This window comes from Aspergillus candidus (genome assembly GCF_002847045.1).
Source record: "Aspergillus candidus strain CBS 102.13 unplaced genomic scaffold BDW47scaffold_37, whole genome shotgun sequence".
Classification (NCBI taxonomy): Eukaryota; Fungi; Ascomycota; class Eurotiomycetes; order Eurotiales; family Aspergillaceae; genus Aspergillus; species Aspergillus candidus.
In genome coordinates this window covers 226,226-248,145 of record NW_020194042.1, presented here as the reverse complement: position 1 = coordinate 248,145, position 21,920 = coordinate 226,226, and the positions used below count along the sequence as shown (strand labels likewise).

The 21,920-nt window shown below is 52.8% G+C and overlaps 11 protein-coding genes and 1 non-coding gene across 12 annotated transcripts; 6 read left to right on the top strand and 6 right to left on the bottom strand.

Moving 5' to 3' along the window:
• The first annotated feature begins 306 nt into the window (after window positions 1-306).
• On the top strand, window positions 307-1,785 carry pre8 (proteasome core particle subunit alpha 2). Its single transcript, XM_024813380.1, has 5 exons — window positions 307-490; window positions 545-564; window positions 614-664; window positions 753-1,358; window positions 1,421-1,785. Exons 1-5 carry the CDS (start codon window positions 447-449, stop codon window positions 1,537-1,539), a joined length of 840 nt encoding a protein of 279 aa, XP_024670298.1. The 5' UTR covers window positions 307-446; the 3' UTR covers window positions 1,540-1,785.
• Window positions 1,786-3,055: 1,270 nt separating this feature from the next.
• BDW47DRAFT_52631 (uncharacterized protein) lies at window positions 3,056-4,311 on the top strand. The gene has a single exon (XM_024819239.1). It carries the CDS (start codon window positions 3,150-3,152, stop codon window positions 4,185-4,187), a length of 1,038 nt encoding a protein of 345 aa, XP_024670297.1. The 5' UTR covers window positions 3,056-3,149; the 3' UTR covers window positions 4,188-4,311.
• BDW47DRAFT_52626 (uncharacterized protein) lies at window positions 4,312-5,931 on the bottom strand. Its single transcript, XM_024819238.1, has 5 exons — window positions 5,735-5,931; window positions 5,464-5,683; window positions 5,358-5,410; window positions 4,681-5,303; window positions 4,312-4,628 (listed from the first exon to the last, which is right to left on the bottom strand). The coding sequence occupies exons 1-5, from the start codon at window positions 5,772-5,774 to the stop codon at window positions 4,437-4,439; spliced, it is 1,128 nt and encodes a 375-aa protein (XP_024670296.1). The 5' UTR covers window positions 5,775-5,931; the 3' UTR covers window positions 4,312-4,436.
• Window positions 5,932-6,057: 126 nt separating this feature from the next.
• BDW47DRAFT_t109 lies at window positions 6,058-6,129 on the top strand. The gene has a single exon. It is a non-coding gene; the product is annotated as a tRNA-Glu (tRNA).
• A 271-nt stretch (window positions 6,130-6,400) lies between these two features.
• On the bottom strand, window positions 6,401-8,186 carry BDW47DRAFT_52606 (ubiquitin-protein ligase RMD5). The gene is made up of 4 exons (XM_024819237.1): window positions 7,779-8,186; window positions 7,585-7,712; window positions 6,760-7,527; window positions 6,401-6,706 (listed from the first exon to the last, which is right to left on the bottom strand). The coding sequence occupies exons 1-4, from the start codon at window positions 7,897-7,899 to the stop codon at window positions 6,488-6,490; spliced, it is 1,236 nt and encodes a 411-aa protein (XP_024670295.1). The 5' UTR covers window positions 7,900-8,186; the 3' UTR covers window positions 6,401-6,487.
• Window positions 8,187-8,951: 765 nt separating this feature from the next.
• Window positions 8,952-9,165, bottom strand: BDW47DRAFT_109071 (uncharacterized protein). Its single transcript, XM_024813379.1, has one exon. It carries the CDS (start codon window positions 9,151-9,153, stop codon window positions 8,998-9,000), a length of 156 nt encoding a protein of 51 aa, XP_024670294.1. The 5' UTR covers window positions 9,154-9,165; the 3' UTR covers window positions 8,952-8,997.
• Window positions 9,166-9,727: 562 nt separating this feature from the next.
• Window positions 9,728-10,962, top strand: BDW47DRAFT_52590 (DUF2293 domain-containing protein). The gene is made up of 3 exons (XM_024819236.1): window positions 9,728-10,111; window positions 10,202-10,324; window positions 10,395-10,962. The coding sequence occupies exons 1-3, from the start codon at window positions 9,995-9,997 to the stop codon at window positions 10,890-10,892; spliced, it is 738 nt and encodes a 245-aa protein (XP_024670293.1). The 5' UTR covers window positions 9,728-9,994; the 3' UTR covers window positions 10,893-10,962.
• Window positions 10,962-13,377, bottom strand: BDW47DRAFT_52587 (fungal specific transcription factor domain-containing protein). Its single transcript, XM_024819235.1, has 3 exons — window positions 13,198-13,377; window positions 12,817-13,122; window positions 10,962-12,741 (listed from the first exon to the last, which is right to left on the bottom strand). Exons 1-3 carry the CDS (start codon window positions 13,261-13,263, stop codon window positions 11,032-11,034), a joined length of 2,082 nt encoding a protein of 693 aa, XP_024670292.1. The 5' UTR covers window positions 13,264-13,377; the 3' UTR covers window positions 10,962-11,031.
• Window positions 13,378-14,380: 1,003 nt separating this feature from the next.
• Window positions 14,381-16,081, top strand: BDW47DRAFT_132890 (major facilitator superfamily domain-containing protein; the record flags this gene model as incomplete). Its single annotated transcript, XM_024817689.1, has 2 exons — window positions 14,381-14,470; window positions 14,513-16,081. 2 exons carry the CDS (start codon window positions 14,381-14,383, stop codon window positions 16,079-16,081), a joined length of 1,659 nt encoding a protein of 552 aa, XP_024670291.1.
• A 255-nt stretch (window positions 16,082-16,336) lies between these two features.
• BDW47DRAFT_109066 (FAD/NAD(P)-binding domain-containing protein) lies at window positions 16,337-17,842 on the bottom strand. Its single transcript, XM_024813378.1, has 2 exons — window positions 16,514-17,842; window positions 16,337-16,460 (listed from the first exon to the last, which is right to left on the bottom strand). Exon 1 carries the CDS (start codon window positions 17,770-17,772, stop codon window positions 16,543-16,545), a length of 1,230 nt encoding a protein of 409 aa, XP_024670290.1. The 5' UTR covers window positions 17,773-17,842; the 3' UTR covers window positions 16,337-16,460; window positions 16,514-16,542.
• An 85-nt stretch (window positions 17,843-17,927) lies between these two features.
• On the top strand, window positions 17,928-21,065 carry BDW47DRAFT_109065 (putative Sin3 complex subunit (Stb2)). The gene has a single exon (XM_024813377.1). It carries the CDS (start codon window positions 18,520-18,522, stop codon window positions 21,055-21,057), a length of 2,538 nt encoding a protein of 845 aa, XP_024670289.1. The 5' UTR covers window positions 17,928-18,519; the 3' UTR covers window positions 21,058-21,065.
• Window positions 21,066-21,888, bottom strand: BDW47DRAFT_109064 (Tim10/DDP family zinc finger protein). The gene is made up of 3 exons (XM_024813376.1): window positions 21,855-21,888; window positions 21,660-21,793; window positions 21,066-21,584 (listed from the first exon to the last, which is right to left on the bottom strand). Exons 2-3 carry the CDS (start codon window positions 21,755-21,757, stop codon window positions 21,401-21,403), a joined length of 282 nt encoding a protein of 93 aa, XP_024670288.1. The 5' UTR covers window positions 21,758-21,793; window positions 21,855-21,888; the 3' UTR covers window positions 21,066-21,400.
• Between the last annotated feature and the right edge of the window lie 32 nt (window positions 21,889-21,920).

Sequence of the window (21,920 nt, the reverse complement as noted above, 5' to 3'; positions counted from 1 at the left end):
ATGGGCTTGCTTTTATTCTGCGCGTTATAGTACACCAGAATGTCTCCTTAATTCTTATGATCCTTGAAACAAGCATCTTCTTGGTTTACAGGATAGCAAGTAAGCTGATTCACGTCTGATAACTATTAGTATAAGTGTTGTTATCTTGAGGGTTTGAAGTATCCCAGATAGAGTAGAGTAGAGTGTCTTCCTCAGGCAACAAAGGTGCCCAAGGTCATTACCCAAAGCGGCTAGCGTGCCCCCTCTTAGTCAGAGGAAACCGGAAGTGCGTCAACATCCTGCCGCCTGCTTCAACACCCCGACGACAGCAGACCCAACAGCGTCACCTCCGATATTCCCATCTCAATTCCTCCATCGTCATACTGTGATCGCCTTATTCCACTCTCTATCCTCTCCCTTTATTTCCCTCTTCTTCCCTCCAAGCTTGTGGGGGACCAGACTTCTCCATGGCCGACCGCTATTCCTTCTCCCTCACCACCTTCTCCCCCAGGTAAGAAGGAGCTCTCTGGTATATCAACCGGTTCATCGCTGATCTTGTCAATAGTGGGAAGCTGGTTCAGATTGGTATGACCGTTGCTTCTGGGTGTTGTATGCCCTACTAATCGACATGCAGAGTATGCACTCAACGCAGTGAACCAGGGTATCACAGCCCTTGGTATTAAAGGTATCATCCACATCTTATCCACCACCACCATTCATGCCCAATGATCCCATGGAATGAGAAAAAGGAATCCAAATCTAACACCCCAAAGCAACAAACGGCATCGTTCTCGCCACAGAAAAGAAATCCTCGTCCCACCTGATCGACCCTCCTTCCCTCACCAAGATCTCCAACATCACCCCGGACATCGGCATGGTCTACGCCGGCATGGGCCCCGACTACCGCGTGCTCGTCGACAAGGCTCGCAAGGTCTCGCACACCAACTACAAGCGCATCTACAACGAATACCCGCCGACACGCATTCTGGTGCAGGACGTCGCGCGCGTGGTGCAGGAGGCCACCCAATCCGGTGGTGTGCGGCCGTACGGTGTCAGCTTGTTGATCGCGGGGTGGGACGAGGGCGTTGAGCCCGAGGCGGCGGCGGCGGCCGAGGAAGACGTGGAGGGCGAGCCTAAGAAAGCGACCGGAAAGACGGGCGGTATCCTCAAGGGTGGCCCGAGTCTCTACCAGGTTGACCCCAGCGGTAGTTACTACCCGTGGAAGGCGACGGCCATTGGCAGACACGCGACGAGCGCCAAGACGTTCCTGGAGAAGCGGTACACGGAGGGTCTGGAGCTCGAGGACGCGATCATCATTGCGTTGTTGACGCTCAAGGAGACGATCGAGGGGGAGATGAACGGTGATACGATAGAGATCGGTGGGTTATTGATTTCTGCTGTTGTGGGAGACCTGGACAAGTGACTGACGTGATGTGTTTAGGTATCGTTGGCCCCCCGGCCGACCATCTGCGAGGCTACCAGGGCGTCGAGGACTCCCAAGGCCCCCGCTTCAGGAGCCTGACCAAGGCCGAGATTGAAGATTACCTGACCAACCTATGAGGGGTGGTGGTTGTGTTGGAAGGTGACTACTTGCGATGGAATTAAAAGGCAGGGCCAGATGCTAGCACTCTACTCTAGCAGAGTCCGCACAGCGTTTGGATTGTCTGTTGAGACCGTCACCTGGGGTCCGGGTGGTCTCGGGTGGAACGACGCGTTCTGACATGATGACTGGTGAGGGCTTGATCGGAGGTCTCGCCCGTAATACAGATATTTCAGATTATACGGAATGAAACGATTGACAGGTCATTAACTGGATGGCGTAGATGGGATGTTGTCGTAGACAGCCATACTGTGCCATGGTTTACCTATGGTCAGGCATTTGCGTGTCCTTGCTGTTGGATAATCTGGACGTTTCAAAAGCCAAATAACCAACCCTCTGACAAGACATTAGAATAGCACGAGCGCAATATCTCAATAATAGATTGAAGCGCCTCCACCATGCAGCCACCAATAGCCCATCCAGACCATCAGGTGACCCCATTCAACTGTATCTACCCTCATACCACCTACCCACCTGAGTACCCTACAGTATATCCCAAACACCCTCGAAGAAAACACCCAAAACCAACAAAACCCAAACCCCAACCCCAAACAACCCCAATCACAAACAACCATGGATCCCGACAACGGAGACCAGATCGGGGAACCCGTCCCAGCTACGAAGTAGGGGTTTACTAAAGCCCAAGCCATTGGGTGGGTTCAACCAATGGAGGGAGGGCTGGGGAGACAGTGCAGGAGTTAGGTTCAACTGGGTTCTTTGTTTGCTTGGATGGGGCGATATTGACTATTGCGGCTTTTTCTTTGTTGGTTTGGACGTGTCTCTTTTTGCTAGTTTGATCTGCTCTTGCTCTGCTGATTTATGTTTGTTTTTTCTTGCTGGACGGGGTGCATTGGTGTCTTCAATGGGACGTGCTGATAGTACTATTTGATCCTACTCTCCACTGGTGTAGATGAGCTTGGTGTGGCTGGCTACCTGCAAAGACGAGTTGAGTTTTTTTATATCTGCGAATGGGAGATCCCTAGTAGACACATAGTAATCTTAATTCAATGCCTAATACTGCTTTTTTCTCTTTCTTTCTATCCTATTCAATGCTGTTTATTTCGAGTTTCTTCTCCATATCTTGACTTGAATCTAGCGTCAATACTTCATTAGACTATATGTACCAATGTCGATCCATCCGTTGGTGCCTATATCTGTGTCACGTTCTTAACAAGATTATGCCTGGATTTGGATCGGTCCCTTTTTCATTTTGGATTATTTCATTGTTTTGACACCTAAATTCTCATTCTTTGCGTTTCATTCACTCACCCAACAAAAGTGTATCAGGCTCCATCGGGCATGGACCACCGGTTCACCGGGCTAGATTTTGAGGAGGGTACCGCCCGGTGGCAATCTAGTGCATATTACATTATATTGGATTAGAACAGTTTGGGCACGAGTTATATTGTGGACGGACGGACGGAGGGGTTTGTGGTGGTTTTTTGATGCTGAGCTCGTGAGTGTCCCGCCCATAGATGGGATCGCTTGCATTGTCGTTTATTGTTTGTGCTTTAATACCTCTCCTACTTATCACCGATCAGACATCGGTATACACTTTCCAATATCTAAGATGGGCGATTCCGCCTCCGGCGTCATCCTCGACCCTCTCACCGGCGCGGTACTCGAACACGATCAACTAGATGGTATCTCAGGGAGACTGAAATACTCCCACGACCTTTTGAAATTGCTCCACATCTTCTTCATCACAGTGACGTGGTGGAACGCGATCGAGCTGATGGTGCTAGTGCTGTCGACTTTCCGACGGCGGAAGGGGCTGTACTTCTGGAGCCTGGTTGTGACGAACTGTCTGGGGGTGGTGCCGTACTCGCTGGGGTTCCTGATCCAATTCTTCACAGAGGTCAATGTTGCCGTGTCCACGGCTGTCGTATGCGTTGGATGGGTGTTCATGGTGACGGGTCAGTCGGTGGTGTTGTACTCGCGGTTGCATCTTGTGCTGCGCGACAAGGTCGTGCTGCGCCGTGTGCTGTGCATGATTGCCGTCAATATCTTCTTGCTACACGTCCCGGACATTGTGATTTCGTGGGTGGGTACCTTCGCTGAGAGTGCCAAGATTATACGCGCTTTTAACGTCATGGACAAGGTCCAGCTCGTGGGGTTCACGGTGCAGGAGTTTATCATTTCTGCGCTGTATATTTGGGAGGCTATTAAGCTGTTGCGGCTGAGGTCTGATCGCCAGGACCGGAGGATCATGTACTATCTTGTTGGTATCAATGCCGCGATGTTCGTCATGGATTTGATCCTGGTGAGCGTCCAATTTGCGAATTATTTTGCTATCCAGTCCACCCTTCAGGGGATGTTCTATAGCATCAAGCTGAAGCTTGAGTTTGCTGTTCTGGGAAAACTCGTCGATGTCATTCAACAAGGGTCTAGCAGGAATGGGTCGCTAGGGTACGCCATGCAGCTGTCGTCGTTGGATCATATCGAGGTGCAGACGGGCACAACGGCCACGCCGTCATCGGCTTTGTCGAGTGATTTGAATGTTGATGACAGAAGACAGGGGATAAGGTTGTCGGAAGGGAATATTTTCGTGACCAAGGAGTTTTTGGCTTGGGTGGAGCGGCGGCCCCATGGTAATCGTCTTTTATAGTCTTCGTTGCTCTTTCCTCCTGTTCACGTAATCTTGACCGTTCCTTCCGTTCTCGTAATTTCAACCTTGATATTTGTTGGATGTCAAGATCCCTACCACCCGCCAGTTGGTCTTTTTGGTCGATTGGTCAAGATAAAAGACAAACGAATGACATTCAAGGTCGGCGGGAGGGGATGTGTATAATATGAGCGACGGAAGCCCTCGCAGCTAGGTATTTTTTTCTTTTGTCGGCTCGGACCGTATGGTGGATTAGTCTTTGCCCAGCAAGCCAGGATCATCACCTTCGGCCCATCCAAACTCCTCATCAGAGTCCTCATCTTGACTATCCGCGACCTCATCAACCTTCCGTTTCCGCTGACTAGTCGAAAACGCGCCAGCAGATTCCTGCACCTGCACCGCTTCATGAGAAGGAGCATTCTGTTCAACCTCTCGTAGACCATCCTAGGCAGAATTAGCCAATCGTCCAAGCCACTCCAAGACCGCAGATACCCACTGTTTCAACCACAAACGGGACAATATTCTCCTCCACCCTCACCGACAAAGCCTTCCCACCCCTCTTCATCACCTCCGCAAACCGGACCCTCCCAGCCACGTCCTCGCCGTCGCCCGCAGGAAAATCACGATACACCACGATCCGGGTATACACGCTATTCTCCCAAGTCCCGCCAGCAAGAACAGGACAAAGCATCGGGCGCGGTTGGCCTTTGATCCTTGTGTGGGTCTGATCGACCACGAGTGCGACGAGACGGTGCGTCGTGGCCAGCTTGACAAGGTGATTGGCGAGCTCGCTAGTTACATTCCACTTTCGGTTCATGAGCCACTGGATTTGTGCATTGTCTGTGACTTTGGCCTCCGCGAGACGAGTCCTTAGCTCTGTCGGGTTCGGGAAGTAAGCCGGGAATGGCTCCGACACTGCGTCGATGACTAAGAGCTTGGTGTCTTTTGGTGGAAATCCAACGGGTGGATGATTTAGAAGTGCTAGAAGATGAGGCAGTGAGCGGGCACGGAAGTAGACAAAATTGTGCATGAGTTCTTCTGGGCTCTTGGATGGAGGCCCTTCTTTGGCCCCGGAGAGCATCTCGCGGAGCCGTATTCGGGGAAGCGGGGAGCCCGCGTCTACGAGTAGTTAGATTAATCTTCCGTTGAAACAGAACAGAACCAAATACCCACCTATCCAAACAACCTTTTCTCCATCACGGAGTACATTCGATGCGACGCTCAGTCTACATCGACCGGGTTAGAGTCTCGCTAAGCATGAAGTGGCAGGCAAACTCACGCCAATGAGGTCTTCCCGACACCCGGCGGCCCAAATATCTCCGCAACATGCCCACTGGGGAGTCCCTTTGCGGAATTGGACGCCGTACACCCTGGCACGGGCTCCGGGCACGGCGGAGTCAAAGCCTTGTTCAGTTGGGCAAGACCGGTGGAGATTTTAGCAGCGGCAGACGCGCCCGACGCGTGCAGAGACTGTGACGCCGGGAAGGAGAATACGCGTGCTGTCTGTTATCAGCATGTGAGTTGGTGTTAGGGAAGCATTGTAGACCTACTCTCCTGGCTGGGGAGACCGAGATAATCTTGTCCGTTCATTGTTGATTGTGCGGGAATCTGATGTTTATAATAGGTGGAATAACAAGAACTCGTGCTGAGAGCTCCTTGTCTCTCGTGTTCAGGGCCATCAGGGATTGCGTCCGTTTTCCATCACGAAGCAATGTAAGAAGCGATAGCGATATGTAGGCTGGCAACAATAGACATCGATGACCCATTTACATTACGCCCACGCTTCGAGTCATCGTGTTGGTGCCAATGCACGTGACTTACCCATTGTGGCAACCATACATAAAATGAATTAAGTTAAAGTTCTTCAACAACATCCGATGTGGTGTAATGGTTAACATCGCCGTCTCTCACACGGCAGCTCGGGGTTCGATTCCCCGCATCGGAATTTCTTTTTTTTTTTTATTTTTTCTTAGAAATTTTTCATACAATATTCGGCTTATATGTTGTTCGTTTACTATATTTCTTTTTGGTTTTTGCCCCAGATGAAACCAAGGTCGTACACAGCATCTGCATTGATTCACCTCCGCCAAGGGGCGAGAATCAACATAGCAAAATACAGATAAGGTCATGACAGACTGGAATTGAGACTCGTTTAATATGGAGGCCAGTTCTTCACCAAAATACGCCCAGTCCTAAACGCCCAAACCCGAATGTTTCCCATCAAATGCTCAATATGCGTTGGAATCCTGGTCACAACAGCGACGAATAATTGCCACTCCCCTCCTTGCCGCCCGCTGTGATGTTCAGAGGAATACCTTCCTCGCTTCTCGGGGATGGCTTTCGCTAGGGCAGTAAGGGCACTTAAATCGACTCCCCTTGCACAGACGTTTGAGGGACTCCTCTGCGATCACATGCCCACAGGGCATCATCATCGGAGGGTTTTCGTCTGTGGTTTGTTCTTTGGACACGGGACAGACGAAGATGGAGTGGAATAAGTACGAGGGTGGAAGAGGGATTTCGACCTATACCGCAATTAGCGACGTGCAGCGACATGATGAGGATGTACTTTGCCTACCGGTAGCTCATTCTGCGATGTCCACTCTGTCCGCTTCGCCTTCATGATCGTTTGTAGCTTCAGTAATGTAGGAAGGGCGATTGCACCAGCAGTCGCGGCGATGTATAAGGGAGAGTCTGCCGAAAGTCCAAGCAACGAGCAGAACTCCCGCGTGAAAGATTGAGCCACATCAGCCCACGCTGACGGGTTGTTGAAGATGTTTTGATAAGGCGAGTCTTGGAGGTTTGGACAGAACGCCATTGCACCCATGAGCTGCTGGACCTCTCGCAGATAGCGGGGCAAGAAGACGTGGAACTCGCGCCGGGCGTATTCCAGAGCTGCCTGTCGCCCAGATGCAACGGGGGTCTGTGGGATCTGCCCGCCATGGAACAGCCAAACGAACTGCAGCCGGCACAGTTCGAATTCTAGATTACTGCCTCGGGCTTGTAGAATCTCTTTATTGTCCCTTGACCACTGGATTGCGGGGAGCAAATTGCTGTTTTCCTGCAGCTCGTGCAGGATGTAGTACATGGTGGCGAACTGTTTTCGGACCTCGTTCGAGGGAACTTCTTCGGGATTGAGGAGCGTCGCTGCATTCTCAGGTGAACTCGATTCGGGCCTCGGCTCTGGTAACCCCGTTTTTTTCTCTGTCATTTCGTTGAGGAACGTGGAGGCGACGGAAAATTGACCTTCCCGTAGAAGGTGCATGGCGATGGCTCGGTTGATGAGATTCTCGTGGGATGATAGGACGTCATGTTCGGTGCTTGGGAGGGGCCTGTCTTTGAAAAGCTAGGAGCTGTCAGTTGAGAGCCGAACCTGGCGATACGTAGCAAAGGGGCCTGCTACCTTATCTAGCGATTTCGAGTATTTGTTTAGACCGCTATGGGTCTCTTTGAGACTATCGTTGATTGTATCAAACGAGGATTTGACGGGGTTCTGCAGCTTGGCCAGGGTGATAGACGCCTGGCTCGGATCTAGGAAAGTACATTGGATCAACCAACTATCCTAACCACTTGGACGTACGAATCCGAAGGACATACCAGCTGCAATGGCATCCCGCGCAGACTGAAGAAGATCTATCGTAGATTGAACATTCTTGATCCCTTGGTTGGCCTTCAGTCTCTTGGACAGCCTCTCGTGCTCCTTCTGAACAAGGTCCATGGTGGCAAGCGGGACGTCTGAAAGCGGAGACCAAGTTACCGCTCTTTGTCAGGCGGGTTGGAAATAGCCATAAGGGAACTCCAGATCGATCAGCACTAGTATGAGAGGTGAAAACTTCTGATAGACGCAAATATGAAGAATCGACAAGAGAACTATCTCCACAGGGTCGGTGCCCGGGATCATCAATCAGGTGGGTGCATGAGAGAGCCTAAGTCCATCCGGCGGCCCATTACGCCATAGACAAGTCACGTGGACGATCAGTCCCGTTCCACATTGACCGACTCCGTTACCCCTCTCATCATATCACAGCTCTCTAGCCGTATCACAGCTCTCCAGCCAGTGAAGGAGTGAACAGTGCAGGGTTGGAGCAATCAATCACCATGTCTTGGAGGGTGTAATGGGGCCAAGATTGCTCATGGAAGGAGAGAATAATATGGCTCAAGTTGGAAGGTCAAGGTATCAATTGATCGGCCAGATGTAACTGCTCTGATTTCTTTTCTTTGTTAGCAGCCAGATTAATTCTTCCTAAGGCATTTTGGTCCTGAAGCATTGAACTTGTTTTTGTTATCCAAGTTGTCGTGTGACATGGTATAGACACACCCCTGTATGGTCGAGTTCTGACCCCCCCCCTAATCTGGCGTACACTGTACTTGATAAGGACTAGGGTACTTGAACTCGTGTCTAGCCGCTATATTCTGCCCTGTTATGGTGGCTGTAGATTGATAGGTATGAAAAAATAGTTATACAAGTGTACAAGTAAGAAATATCTATTAAAGAACAATTATCAATGTGACGGAACTCCTCAGTCAAGGCAGCCTAGACCTGGACCAGTCGAGTAGGCCGGAGACCTTGGCGGGAATTCACACCTCAGGCAATAAATTGGGCTTACCCATCATGAACCAGACATTGACCAATAAAACGCCGAGTGAACAGCCTCGCTTACGCTAGCGCCATGCGGGTGCCTTGGCAACACTATAAAAGGGGAGCACCCCCCACCCCCCTTTCAGAATTTTTTTCCTTTCTTTTCCCATCCTGGTGCAAGGGTTTTACACGTGTCAGTGAGGAGACATCCGAGACCGTGTTTTTGCTAGTTGAAAACTACCTAGTTTGACCACTCCAATTGGCCTTCGGGTCGGTTGGGAATTTTTGAATATAAATTGCCCTGGCTTGTATATATACAAGCCAGCCACAGCTCTCATTGAATTGGAGATGCTGGAAAGAAACTATTGGTCTTCTTTTCACTGCTGTTGTCATCCTTGTGGTGGCCTGTGGAGAAGAGTTGTTCAATAATCATCCTGCTATGCATAGTTATTTCATCAATCGTAGTACAGTAAGTATACTGTCAGTCCAGCGTCTCTGACGCGAGTGGACCGACGATGCTTGGGTTTCTGCCATAGATTGATAGAAATCCTCGCTTGATGGTCTATGTTTCAATACATGGTGGAGTGCTGGTTTTGGACATGGCTAAACTGTTACTGAAGCTTTTCAACGTAACATAGCTAGAAGTGTTGGCATCAGTTGTCGTCCCTACAGTAGATAACCCTGGCGATAGTACTGCAGCCATTTCAAGAAAGGTGATCCACAGTAGTCAGTTACAGTTAAATCGAGAAACGAAATGTCATTGTGTTGACAAGATACGATACAGATTCTGCCACTAGAAGGGTTGGCTTTCCATATAAGACCTTGTTTGGTACGCGTCTACCGTATAAACATGCCTCAGGTACAAATACCTCTGAGTGGATGATCGGCGCCTTCGATCTCTTCCTTCTCTGGACACCATACTTTGAACCTTGAAGTGCTTCATCCTTTAATCTTCCATATTTCTCCCGTTTCCCTCAATCTATCAATTGTCATCCACACCGTCCCTAGCATGGGCAGAATTGATTCCTTCGAATCGCTCATGTCCACTTCGTTACCAGGTCCATAGTGTCGATCAACCCTCCAATATCGGCCCATGATTCACCACCTCCACGGTACAGCGGACCGGCGTTGATAGCATTTGATTTTTTAGAGTCTTCAGCTTGATCTTACTGCAAAGATATTTTCCTCTTCAAGCAAGGATACCTGGCCTATTGGCTCGCTGGCATAGCGCACTATGGCTGCGTCAAACAGATCGTCCCGGAGAAAGACCTCGAACTCCTCAGCTGGTCGCAAAAAGCGTCGCTCAAAGCCGCGCCCTTGGCCCCCGGTTTCAGACGACCCGCTCGAAAAGGTATGTCGCGCAGATCTCTCATTCCCGACGAGCCCACATCGTTGCTCTTACATGCCGCTCCCGCAGCCGATGAGCTAACGCACCCGCTAGATCTGTTTCAAAAAAGAGCCCATCCCAGAGGGATATGTCTTCGTACCCAAAGGAGACGTCTACATTACTCGGAATTGCCGGGTTAAGACCAAAGAGTCTAAGCAAACGGTCTACGCAGTCTATGTAAGCCGACCAGTTCTGCGCCGTGAACGCCTTTCCGCCACGCAGCACTATCGATACTAACAGGCCACAGGACAAATCCAGTAAATGGTCGCTGGGTCTCCGCGTGCCGTCCGACATCTATGAAACGGTCTCCCAATCAGCGACCGAGACGGCGGATTCTCGCGCCTATGCTGTCAAGGTTCGCGATGAGCGGGATCAAGCGCACTCGCGGCAGCTTCTTCGCACCCAATTCCCGCTCATGCCTGAAGATTCCCTGGAGAAGATTCTCGATCATGCATTCCTCAAGGGCTCCGGCCGTGTGGGACGAACTGCGATGAAAACAGATGCGAAGAAGGCCAATCTTGCCGTTGAGGCTTACATTCGGCACAATTGCACTCCCTACGATGCCCTCCTCAATGACGGACTGGGACGTCTGGAGGCCAGGAAGGCCGTGTGGGACACGGTACGAGCTATCAAGGCTACGTGGGAGAGGAAATCCGTTGAGCCAGTGGATGTGGTGGACCTTCGGAGCCCGACACCGCCTGATTTGGATATGCAATCATCTGATGAGGACTGCCTAATGTCCTAGTTTAAGTGTGCACTTGGCCACGCCCCCCTAGGCGAAAGGTTGAATGGCTTTACGATGAATCGACATGGCGAATGAAAACCACGAGAGCGAATGCAGAAAGAGAATAATACTTCCGTCCATAACCACATATCACGGAAGGCTAAAATGGATCACCAACGGCCCAGGGCGCCGCAAAGCCCGACTGCGACCCCTGAAATACCGAATACGAATCGATTTGCGAAATTGTGGGAATTGAATTTGACAACAAACCAGGATTTGCATGCTCTGCGGACGCCCAGTGTCTGGCGTCGTCGCCGTCCAGCCCCAGCAGGTTAAGCAACGGGTCCGGCCAATCCGAGCTTCCGCTGGAACCTATCGGTGTCGCCGGCTCGGGCGTCCGTTCTTGTGTGGCCTTGATGAGGAGCTGAGTCACGACACGTGCTCCAGATGCAGCCATCTCGCTGACCTCGGCGAGCATCTGCAATCGACAGAGTGCCTGCTCCGCCGCTTGGAGTGCCTTGCCGCGCGTCAACCGTCCAGCCTTCACACCTAGAACCACGTTATTATCATCGCCTTGGTCAAAGGGGAAGTTCGCGTGGCTGCAGAGACCGAGCAGGAGCACGGCGGCCTCAAATGTGTTAAAGATGATGGCGGCAAAGCGCGTATGGGAGCCGCCAAACATGGCGTGCAGTGTCGTGACAGCGTCCAGCTCCGCGAGGGCTGCCAGGGCCAGCCGCCTCTTCTGCGACTGCAGCAACACCTGTTTGTACGGTGCGAGGCGGGCGGTCTGGGCGGGCTTGAGCAGCATTAGCGGGCGGAAGTTCCAACAGATGGAATCGAAGATGGCAATGTGGAGTAGCTGTCGCTGCATCGGTAGCTTGGGCAAACGCGCGTCCCACTGGGTGTCCGGCTCCAGTCCAAATGCGGGGGATACCGTCGGTAGGTATTCGGCACAGAATTTCTCATATCGTTGTTCGCCCTGCATGGGGTCGTACTCGACACTGCGTCGTGGTCCGAAGCTGCGCCAAAATCGACCTAACTGCACTTGCATAAGGCGCTCGGTGAAGACCTCCGGTGCGCTGGCGTCGGTGCCGATGTCTGGCACCAGACGCAGCTGGGGAAGGGCTTCTGCCACCAGATCATCGGGGAGAAACGGGACCCGATCCAACTGTCGAGATAGATGGCTGTCCAGGACGTAGAGACTACAGAGTGTCCTCCGCTCTATCTCGCTTTCCAAGTTCTGCCCGCCATCTGCCCCAGGAAGAAGGGCGTCGGTGTGAATGCCCGCTTTTTGGGCCGCGCGACTGGATGAGGCAATGCCCTCCCAGAATCGGTCGGTTCGGCCCTCGCACGAGAATTTGAGGGCGAGGAATAGAGTGTGTTGAACGCGTACTAGCGATCCCTTCCAATCAAGGGATAGGCAAGCTTGAGCGAGACTGGCCCCCACCTCGCTGCAGGTGTTGCTGATGTCCACGAGGGAAAGCCCGCCGATACGGTCCACTGTATGGGAAGGGGCAGGGAGAAACTGCGCGGCATACGAGCCGACGCGGAGAATCAGCACGGCAAACTCGGCATCGGCAACTGTAAACGGTTGGCCTTTGGTCCACCATTGCTGATACCGCGCTAGGAAGCTGGGAGCGTGGATGACCTGTTTCATCCTGATGACAGGCTCGATTAGCGGATTCTCGCTCAGACTCTTGACAGCTCGGAAATGCTCATACCAATTTAGCTCAGACACAAAATACTGCACGAGGAAGTCAAGCACTTGGCGATGGGGCATCCGACTGAGATCGCGCTTGATGCTTTGAAAGAGGCAGGCCGATGCATCGGTCTCGCTGCCATGGCTGTCACCATTACCATCCACGTTCCACTACACGAAGAAACTGGGGTTAGTTACACCAACACTCGCGGCGCCCGTCGCAATAATAATCAGCGGGGCATTTACCCTCCGGAGCAACGCCATGGTGTTGCTAGTGCTATCTTCAAAGTAACCAAATGATTGGGCGAGGGCTGAGCGTGGGCTGGACGAACCCTTTTTGGCTGCGTCCAGAACGATAGAGCACGGTCCACCGGGCTCGTGGACCCCGGCTTTATCTCTGGGCGGCCGCGCCGTCCCGAGCGCTTGTCCCTGCGCCTCGGCCCCAAGGGGCTGAGTCCGCGAGGATGGTCGCCCTACCGGAGGAGAACTATAGAGACATTCTTCCGGTCTTCGACGTTTTGTGCAATGATTGCATGGATACTGGCGGTTGCACTATTCGCCGGAAGAAGAGCGCACAGAAATAACAAAATTAGCCATACTTTCTATTTGTTGACGCTTTTTACGTGCCTTTTGTTTCCGCGTATGGCAAGGAATACACGTAGTGACCCGGCGTTTTCGGCCGTCGGGATGCATTGTCAGGGATTGTATCACAAAGGAGATGACGACCAGCAGTGATAGAACAAAGCCGTCTAACGCTTTCCCTCGAATTTGTGGTGTTATTGATAAGCTGAGAGGGGAGAATGCGTGGCTACCAGCTGTAGTCTCGTTCCCTCCGCGGCTTGCAAAGAGAGAAGAACTGGAATCCGGCTGGTAAGCACCAATCTAGTCCCTGCTCTTTTTTATCCATTGTTATTGGCGGTGTTTCGGCGAATCAACTACGGTGGTGTCGACCAAAGCTAAACCGAATCTTTCGTAGTACGCGAGCGCCCTCCCAGCCTATGAGGGTCTTATATTCGTGTCCCAGGATACACTAGCATGAATCATGGATAGATACAACAGCATGGGGCCTGAAAGCTTTCTGCCGCCCTTCTGCGGACAGGACACTTTCCCACGTATAGACCGAAGCAACAAGCAGAGGATCGTCAAGAATATAGTGCAGAAGAGCCTCGCGAGGCTCATTCGTTCGGTAAGGCCTTTGACCAATATCGGACTCAATCGTACCCTATTTCCTCTTCAAGGACAATAGAATATTGGACACTCGTCCGTATACAGCATCGGTGTCTCGCATATCCGTCCAACTGCTTCCTTTTCTATCACTCTTCATCAACATGGTACATTTCGATCCCTAAGTCCATGATATAATCATCTAACTCCCCAACCAATACTATTCGTTGCTTCGCAAATGGGCCGAGATCGCGTCGGGTATGAGAGCCGTCCGTGGGTCTGCATTACTTCGGCCGATGAATATCGGGTCAACCCAACCACCACGGTGTTAGTTGAGCTAAAGTCCGCCCATGATCTTGAATGATGTATGCTACTGTCGGTTTTTTATCCCTGTCTGAGATGATGATTTGGTTCTCATCGGTCGGGTTTAACGGATATAACCTCCTGTGATGGGGAGTCGGTCGGGTTGTATTCATGGTGAATCGTATATCATTCCTGGGGTGCCTCCTGATTAACCCAATCCGAGGAAAAAATACTCGCTCAAGCATGCGTCGTTGAAAGGTCAATGCTGCTTGAGACAGTCTTGTCCTTTTACCGGGTCATCTCCAAAATCTTCGTCACCAAGTCGCCCCCTTAACTCCACGGCATGGAGACCTCGACCTCTTCTTCGCCATCAGTCCACGAGAAAAAGGATCAAGAGACCTCTACAGTCTACCCTTCAACTATCGAACCCCTGGTGCCTCGAGACTCTCCGCTCCCTACCACCATCGACGAAAAGACCGGTGGACGGGACGATGCCACCGACGGTGACGTTCGCAAGGTTACCGGCTTTTGCTGGTTCCTCATCTGTGCCGCCCTCTACCTCTCGGCCTCGATGTACGGACTCGACACAACCATCGCCGCCGATGTGCAGGGGGCCGTCATCGAGACCTTCGGCGAGGTTTCGCAGTTGGCCTGGATCGGCGCTGGCTTCCCGCTGGGGTCGGTGGCGGTCATCCTGCCGTACGGATTTCTCTACACGACCTTCAACATGAAGTATCTGTACATCGCGGGTATTATACTCTTCCAGGCCGGGTCGGCCCTCTGTGGTGCCGCGCCCACAATGAATGCGCTGATCGTTGGCCGCGTGTTTGCCGGCGCCGGCGGCACAGGCATCTACCTGGGCGGCCTGAACCACTTCTCAGCTCTGACAATGCGACAAGAACGCGGCATCTATCTCACCGGCACGGGCTTTGTCTGGGGTCTGGGCGCCATTCTCGGCCCCGTTGTGGGCGGTGGCTTCTCCGACTCGTCGGCTACCTGGCGATGGGGGTTCTACATCAACCTCATCATCGGCGCCATCACAGCCCCCGTCTACCTCTTCTACCTGCCGCCCATTCACCCGGCCGCAGGCAAGCCCCTGAGGGACCGTCTCCTGCGACTCGACTACCTCGGCTTTGTCCTCAGCGCAGCTGCTTGGGTTACATTTACCATGGGGTTCATCTCGGCTGGCGGCGTGTGGGCCTGGCATGAAGGACGCACAATCGCCCTCCTCGTCGTCTTCGCCGTGCTCCTCGTCCTCTACGCCCTGCAGCAGTACCTATGTCTCTTCACCACGACCGCTACACGCTCCTTCCCCGGCCATCTGCTCCGCTCGCGCACGCAGATCCTGCTTTACATCACCACTACCTGCGCCAACACTGGGATGTTCTTCACAGCTTACTACATCCCCATCTACTTCCAGTTCACACAAAACGACAGCTCCCTAATGGCCGCCGTGCGGCTGCTCCCCTACCTATTAGTCACCATAACCTGCAACCTAGCCACAGGCTGGGCTCTACCCAAGGTGCAGTACTACATGCCGCTGTGTTTGATCTCAGGGGCACTGATGACCCTAGCCTCAGGGTTATTCGTCGGACTACTCTCACCCGATACCCCCACAGCACACATCTACGGTTTCACGATCCTCATGGCCATCGGCACCGGTATAACAATGCAGCTAGGCTACGCTGTCGCCAGCCTGAAGGTTCCCGCGTCGGACATCTTCAGCGCCATCAACCTGCAGAACGTCGCCCAGATCGGCGCCACCGTCCTCTGTCTCGTCATCGCCGGCCAGGTGTTCCAGTCGACGGCCGTACGGAACTTGACTAGCGTGCTGGCGGGACGCGGGTTCAGCGAAACGGAGATCCATGGCGCGGTGGCGGGGACACAGAGTGCGCTGTTTGAGAGCTTGAGGGGGGATGTGAGGGACGCTGCTGTCGGGGCCATCACAGCTGCTATGCGACGGGCGTTTGTCGTTCCGTTGGTGGCGGGGGGTGTGGGGTTGTTTAGCTCGTTGTTGATGAAGAGGGAGAGGTTGTTGAAGTAAGTGATATATTGGATTTGTCGGTTGTTCGAGGGTGTTGATTGTGGTATCTGAGGGGATGATAAGATAGACTGATGCGAGTCATGTCTTCTGCAGGCAGATGGCCTCTATATAGTATGTCCACGGCCAGCTCACAGTACCTTGAAAGTAGGGAAAGGGTTGTCTAGTTGGGAATGATCATTATCGCACATCTACAAAGAGCATAATGTACTATACGTTATTGTGATTATTGATCTTTTTTTTGTCTAATATATCAATAATTGATTTCTGCTAAAATTCGCTGGACCATTTGACACCACTGTTCATATATAATACACGACAAAAGTAAGACATGTAATGATTTGAGGGGGGAGATTCATTAAGCATATAGAGCGTAGATAAACTATCCAGTTAGTTCAGGATTGAGGTGTGTCAATATTCTAAGTATATACCCACTTTCAATGTATTGACCTCTGGCAGACAATTCAAGCCACCGAGTTAAGACTCGGATAGTCTGGCATCTTCCAGCCGCCCTCTTCTTCCGGCGCAAACCGCGCAAGAATGCTGGGAACGTGCAATAGGCAAAGCAGCCACACGATCCACTGGATAATAGCAACGCCCCACCGCGATTCGGGCATGAACAACCGGATGTAGGTGGGATTAATCTTCTGGACTTCGGTGATAAACGGCCTCAGCGTCTTGTCGTAGTTTTCCAGCGCCAGCGGCAGATTATCAGGGTTGCGGCTGATCTCGCCAGCGAGAACGTAAGCCCCGACGACACCGACCGTTGTCCCCATGCCGCTAAACGGCGAGGGACAGTATCCGGCATCGCCCAAGAGGACCACACGGTCCTTGTGCCATGTGTCGGTGCGGATCTGGACGCATTCATGGCAGAAGAAGTCGTCTGCGGTTTTCATTTCTTCGAGAAATCGGTCCATCTCCCACCCTGCGCCGCGGAACCTTTGCGCGAAGAACGCTTTTTGTTGCTCCACAGAGGCTTTTGATATACTGTGCAGCTCTGGGGAATCGTCCCGGAACATGAGGTAGACGCCTGTTTCGGATGATTCGGGGGATCGGCGGAAGATCAGTCGGCTGCCGGGACAGAAGTAGACATTTACCATGTTGTTGTCGGTCTCTCGCCGGGGGATGAAGAAGTAGGCGATGTAAATCCCCATTCGCCGGTACGGATCGGGCCCGTTTGGCGGTAGGATGGCTTTTCGAATGCGGGAGTTTTGGCCGTCTGCGCCGACCAGGAGATCGAAGGTGTCGGATGTGTTGTCTGAGAAGTGCACGGTCACCCCATTCCCATCTTGCTCGAAATGTTCGACGGACTTGCCGAATATGTATTGCACGTTGTCTTTGGTCGCGTCGTAGAGTGTGCGCACCATGTCTCCGCGCATAATTTCGTACTCGGACGTGAGCGTCTGGGCGCCTTGGCCTGATGTGTTCGCCATTGAGGTCGCAATTACCTCGCCCTGCGCATTCACGCAGCATGCGCCTCCTTCACCGACGCATGCGTCTCGGATGGTCTTGAGAAGCCCCATGCGTCGCACGGTCTCAATTCCCTGACCACGCAGGTCGATTTGAGCACCCTGGGCTCTGAGGACGGGGAAACGCTCGACGACGACGACTTGATGTCCGCTACGAGCAAGGAACAGGGCCAGGGCTGGGCCAGCGCAGCCGCCGCCGCAGATGAGGATTTTGAGAGGTGCCATGCCAGTGATTTCTGCTTGTGAAGTTCGGTTTGGGACGATATTAAGATTGTGAGGGATCACTCGTTATATATAGTAATCACCTTGTAATACTTTAGCCATCCTGAATAAACAGGCGATTAGGCGCCAATGCTTTATATAGTAGTCATGCTTCGGCCCTAAAATCCTGGCCGAAGCCCGAAGTCCGAGTCAACAGTCGGATTTTTACCCTAATAGAGACACCGTCGGGGTGCTGCAGACTTAACCTCAACGGGCGCCCGCGCATCCCGCATACTCCGTATAACACTCAATATTGTCATGGATGCATTATGATCCGCATGGTATTCAAAAGTCGGAGTTTGAAGCAGTTGTAGTTGCAGATGGAGAGAGAGTTGGCAGTTGCTTCACCGCTTGCTTTCCCGTCTTCAGGTGACGTAGGCAGCTCTTTTGATCGCTCTCTCTTGCAACAACCTTCCGATTCCTTCACTTCCCCCCCCCAAAACAACATGTCCCTCGCCGATTTTCCTCACCTGGTTCCTCCGATCCATATTTGAAGTTCTACACGCTTTGCTTTCTCTCGGAGATGCTATCGATCTTGTCTCCCTGGCGGATCGTACAAGAAGACCCCTGGAGGGTCCACAGTTGACTTTGCTTCTGAACCTAGCCCCCTGAGGACGACCGGGCCCATTGCCGAATTTCTTCTTTTCTTTCATGATATGACCTTTGAAGAGATTCTCTTGTGGCAGGCCCGCAGATAACCTGTTCCCCGACATGCCACAACCGACCGTTCCGACCAGCCCGCAGGCGGTTCCCTCGGCCGTAACTCGCGAACCAACAAGGACCTCCGCCGGCACCAAAGAAAGCATTCAGATTCCTCGCCAGGGCCACCAAAAACTGGTTTTCACCGATCCCATCGCCTTCCGCTACCTCGAGGAGGACCCGTCAACGTTCGTGTTGCACCGGCGCACGGTCATACAAGGCTACGAGATATATGTGGTGGAGCAGTGGGCGTGTTCTCGAATCCACCCGACCTTTATCATCACGACGTATACGGGAGAGCCGTCCCACAAGGTCGTGGTTGGCGTGCTGAGTGTTCCGACGGACGATTCGACATGGTCCCCGCGGCTGAAATTGTACTTCAACGCCGTCACACAGTGCCATGGACGGCAGAGGGAAACCCCGCTAGGAACACTGATCATCACGGATCTTAATTCATTTCCCTCAGCCTTGACGGTCATCCCGGTTCCCGATGGAGACGTCGTGCGGCATCGGCAGGACTTTGTTGTGAATGAGAATCTAAAGCGACTGAACTGTGCTGGCCGGGCCGGGTTGAAGTTACAGCGCCCGACGGCAGCGACCGAAGCCAAGTTCCACCTACTTTACCGCACCAGCGAGAGAGTGCCCCTATACAGTGCTGTCATCGAGTTGGTCAAGCAGTGCCAGATTGCCTTGATGATGTTTGGTGATTTGGCCCCGGCCTATGTAGATGGACTACTGTGTGATGTCACCGAGGTTGCCATCAATGACTGGTGGACAGACATGGGTATCGACTTGTACAACATCGAACCCAGCGACGGCGTGTTGGGCCCCACCACCGTTGCCGCCCTACTGGGGACCCTGATGGGCGCACGGAATCGGCTCCATGCGTTTGGGGCCCCGGTGGGTAAGGACGCCTTTGATATTTCGAACCTCAAACGAGGCATCTCGAGTTTCCAAAAGTCGCAGAAGATCCCACGGACACGAAGATTGGACCGTCAGACGTTGGACAGACTCCACCGAGTCACCGCCAAGGCAGCCAACCAGGAGGGCTGGACGGACACGGTGAAATCGACCATGGCGGAATTAGGCGGGCACGGTGGAGAGATGGTGATGGGTATGGTTCGCGGTCGAGAAAAGGGTGGCATTGCGGACATTGAAACCCTCGACGTGGACTATTTTGCGCAGCTGGTGACCGGGGCAAGGGCCAAGTGGCTCTGGAGAGGCAAGCCGCGCAAGGACGGGCTGGACAGTGCCTTTGCGATCGATTCCCCGGCAGACGATATGACGTTGGCGACTGGTGATCAGGGTGGCTATCTTTGGACGAGCTTCAAGCGACGGTCGAACGAGGACTTTGCTCCGGACCGCCTGCCCGGGGGGTCTGAATACCCATCAAAACCCCCGGAGCTCTCGCATGCCTCGGACGAAAAAGATCAGAATCTGGGCAGGATGATGCGACGGGGTGTCAGCGGGAAAGTGTCCGATGCGCGGATCGGCTTCGGCCGGTTTAAAGACGCGGTCGGATTTCGGTCCCATCCTCAAAAGCCACTGCGGGATGGCACCGAGGTTGTCGGCGACACGGTATATGACATGCCGGTGGAAAGCGATACAGAGGCGTCGCACTTGAAAGCCGTTGGCGATGGAAGCTACACCGAACTGGAGAGTATGCCTGGTCAAGAGGCACCGGTCAACGGGGCTGGTGATACCGTCGCCGAGCCAGCGCTGAATGTGCTTTTACCCAAATCGTCTGATGCAGGCCCCCCAGCAATCAAGGTGGAAACTGTAACAACCCCCGACGAACCACCGGAGCCCGCAAATCGACCGGATGACGAACCTCAGGACCTGGAACGCTGGAAGACGGTGTCCACCGACGTGTCGGTTGACAATCGCGAGCCGAACGAGTCTGCGATCATGTCCTTGCGGCGTCCGCAGAGCTGCAATGAAGTCCGGCGAGAAGTTGAACAGGAACGACCTAACGACCACTGGCCACGCCACTTGTCGTTCAGCACGGTCGAGGAGGTGGTCCTGGGGTGGGAAGACCTCGGAAACCGATCCCTTGACGAGAAACCCGATGCTCCCTTGGAGGAAGCGATCTTGCACGAGGAGACTCTAACGTCCGATGTGCGGATCTTCTACTCTCGACTCCAGGAGTTGGGCGGCGCTACCGTCCCGTGGGTCGAGAAACAAGTGGATTCCGTGGACGAGCTCAATCGGATCCTGCACGAAGACCATGAAAATATCAACGCGACGTACATGGACCGATTGGAGCGATACCAAAGCCTACGTGATCAATCGTGTGACATTCTCACGGAGGAGCACTCGGGCATCACGGATCGGATGCGCCAAGTGGAGCTGATCGGAGCCAAGTTGGATTACGAAGTCCACGCGCTGGAGTCGAAGGTCGAGGACGTGGAGACTGGTCTGACGGAGTTCGAGCGACACGTGAATGACATTGAAACCCGCATCAAGACGCTGGTTCGCAGCGACGAGGAGAAGCAGAACACCTCGTGGCTGGCCTGGTTGTCTAGGCTCGCCGGACTTTCGACACCATGAGATGACTGCGTTCATGTCATACATTTTTTGTATATCATTTCTAGTGTACATATATAATTCGAATCGACATCCGATATGCGCGCAATGAGCATACCACGCGCCTCATATCACACATATGACATTCCCTTTAAGGCCACCTAAAACCAACAGTAATGTATCGTATCGTGATTTGCACCCGCAGACCGATCTACAACGAAAAACCAACAAACCGAAAACCAACCGAGTGGAGACTCAAGCACAAGACAAGCAAGCAAGAGAGAAAAAAAAGAAGAGGGAAAAAAGAATACATTATACACTGGGCCCTCTATCGGTACAAGCCCACATCACCAAGAGAGAGAGGTTTTTACATCTGCATGCCCATACCTCCCTGTCTGCTGGCAGCATCGCCCTGCATCTTCTCGCTGACCTTGATGTTGACGTCGAAGAACTTGCCGACGCAGCGGTCGAGGCAGACGGACTCGCCCTTGTTCAGCTCGCCTTCGCGGTAGTCGTTGGGGATGCATTTCTTGGTGCAGGACTCGGTGAGACTGGAGATAATTTGTTAGCGGATGAGAAGTCCGAAAAGACGCTGCAATGGTATCACGGCGTGGGGGGAGGGCTACCGGTTGAACATGTCGGAGATCATCTCGACTTCGGTCTCTGCGGCAGCAATCTTCTCTGCCGAGGACAGCTTGGGGGGACCGCCGAAGAGGAAAGACATGGTGATTGGTGTAGGTGGAGTGGAGGAAGTTTGAAACTATGTTTCCTGTTAGTAGGTTGAATCTCCAGGCAGCTCCTAGGGACACAGAAGGACGGACAAGTGGATAGATAGATCGTGTATGCGTTGGAGGTGTCGGTATGATGAATGAGGTTGAAGTCGCAGT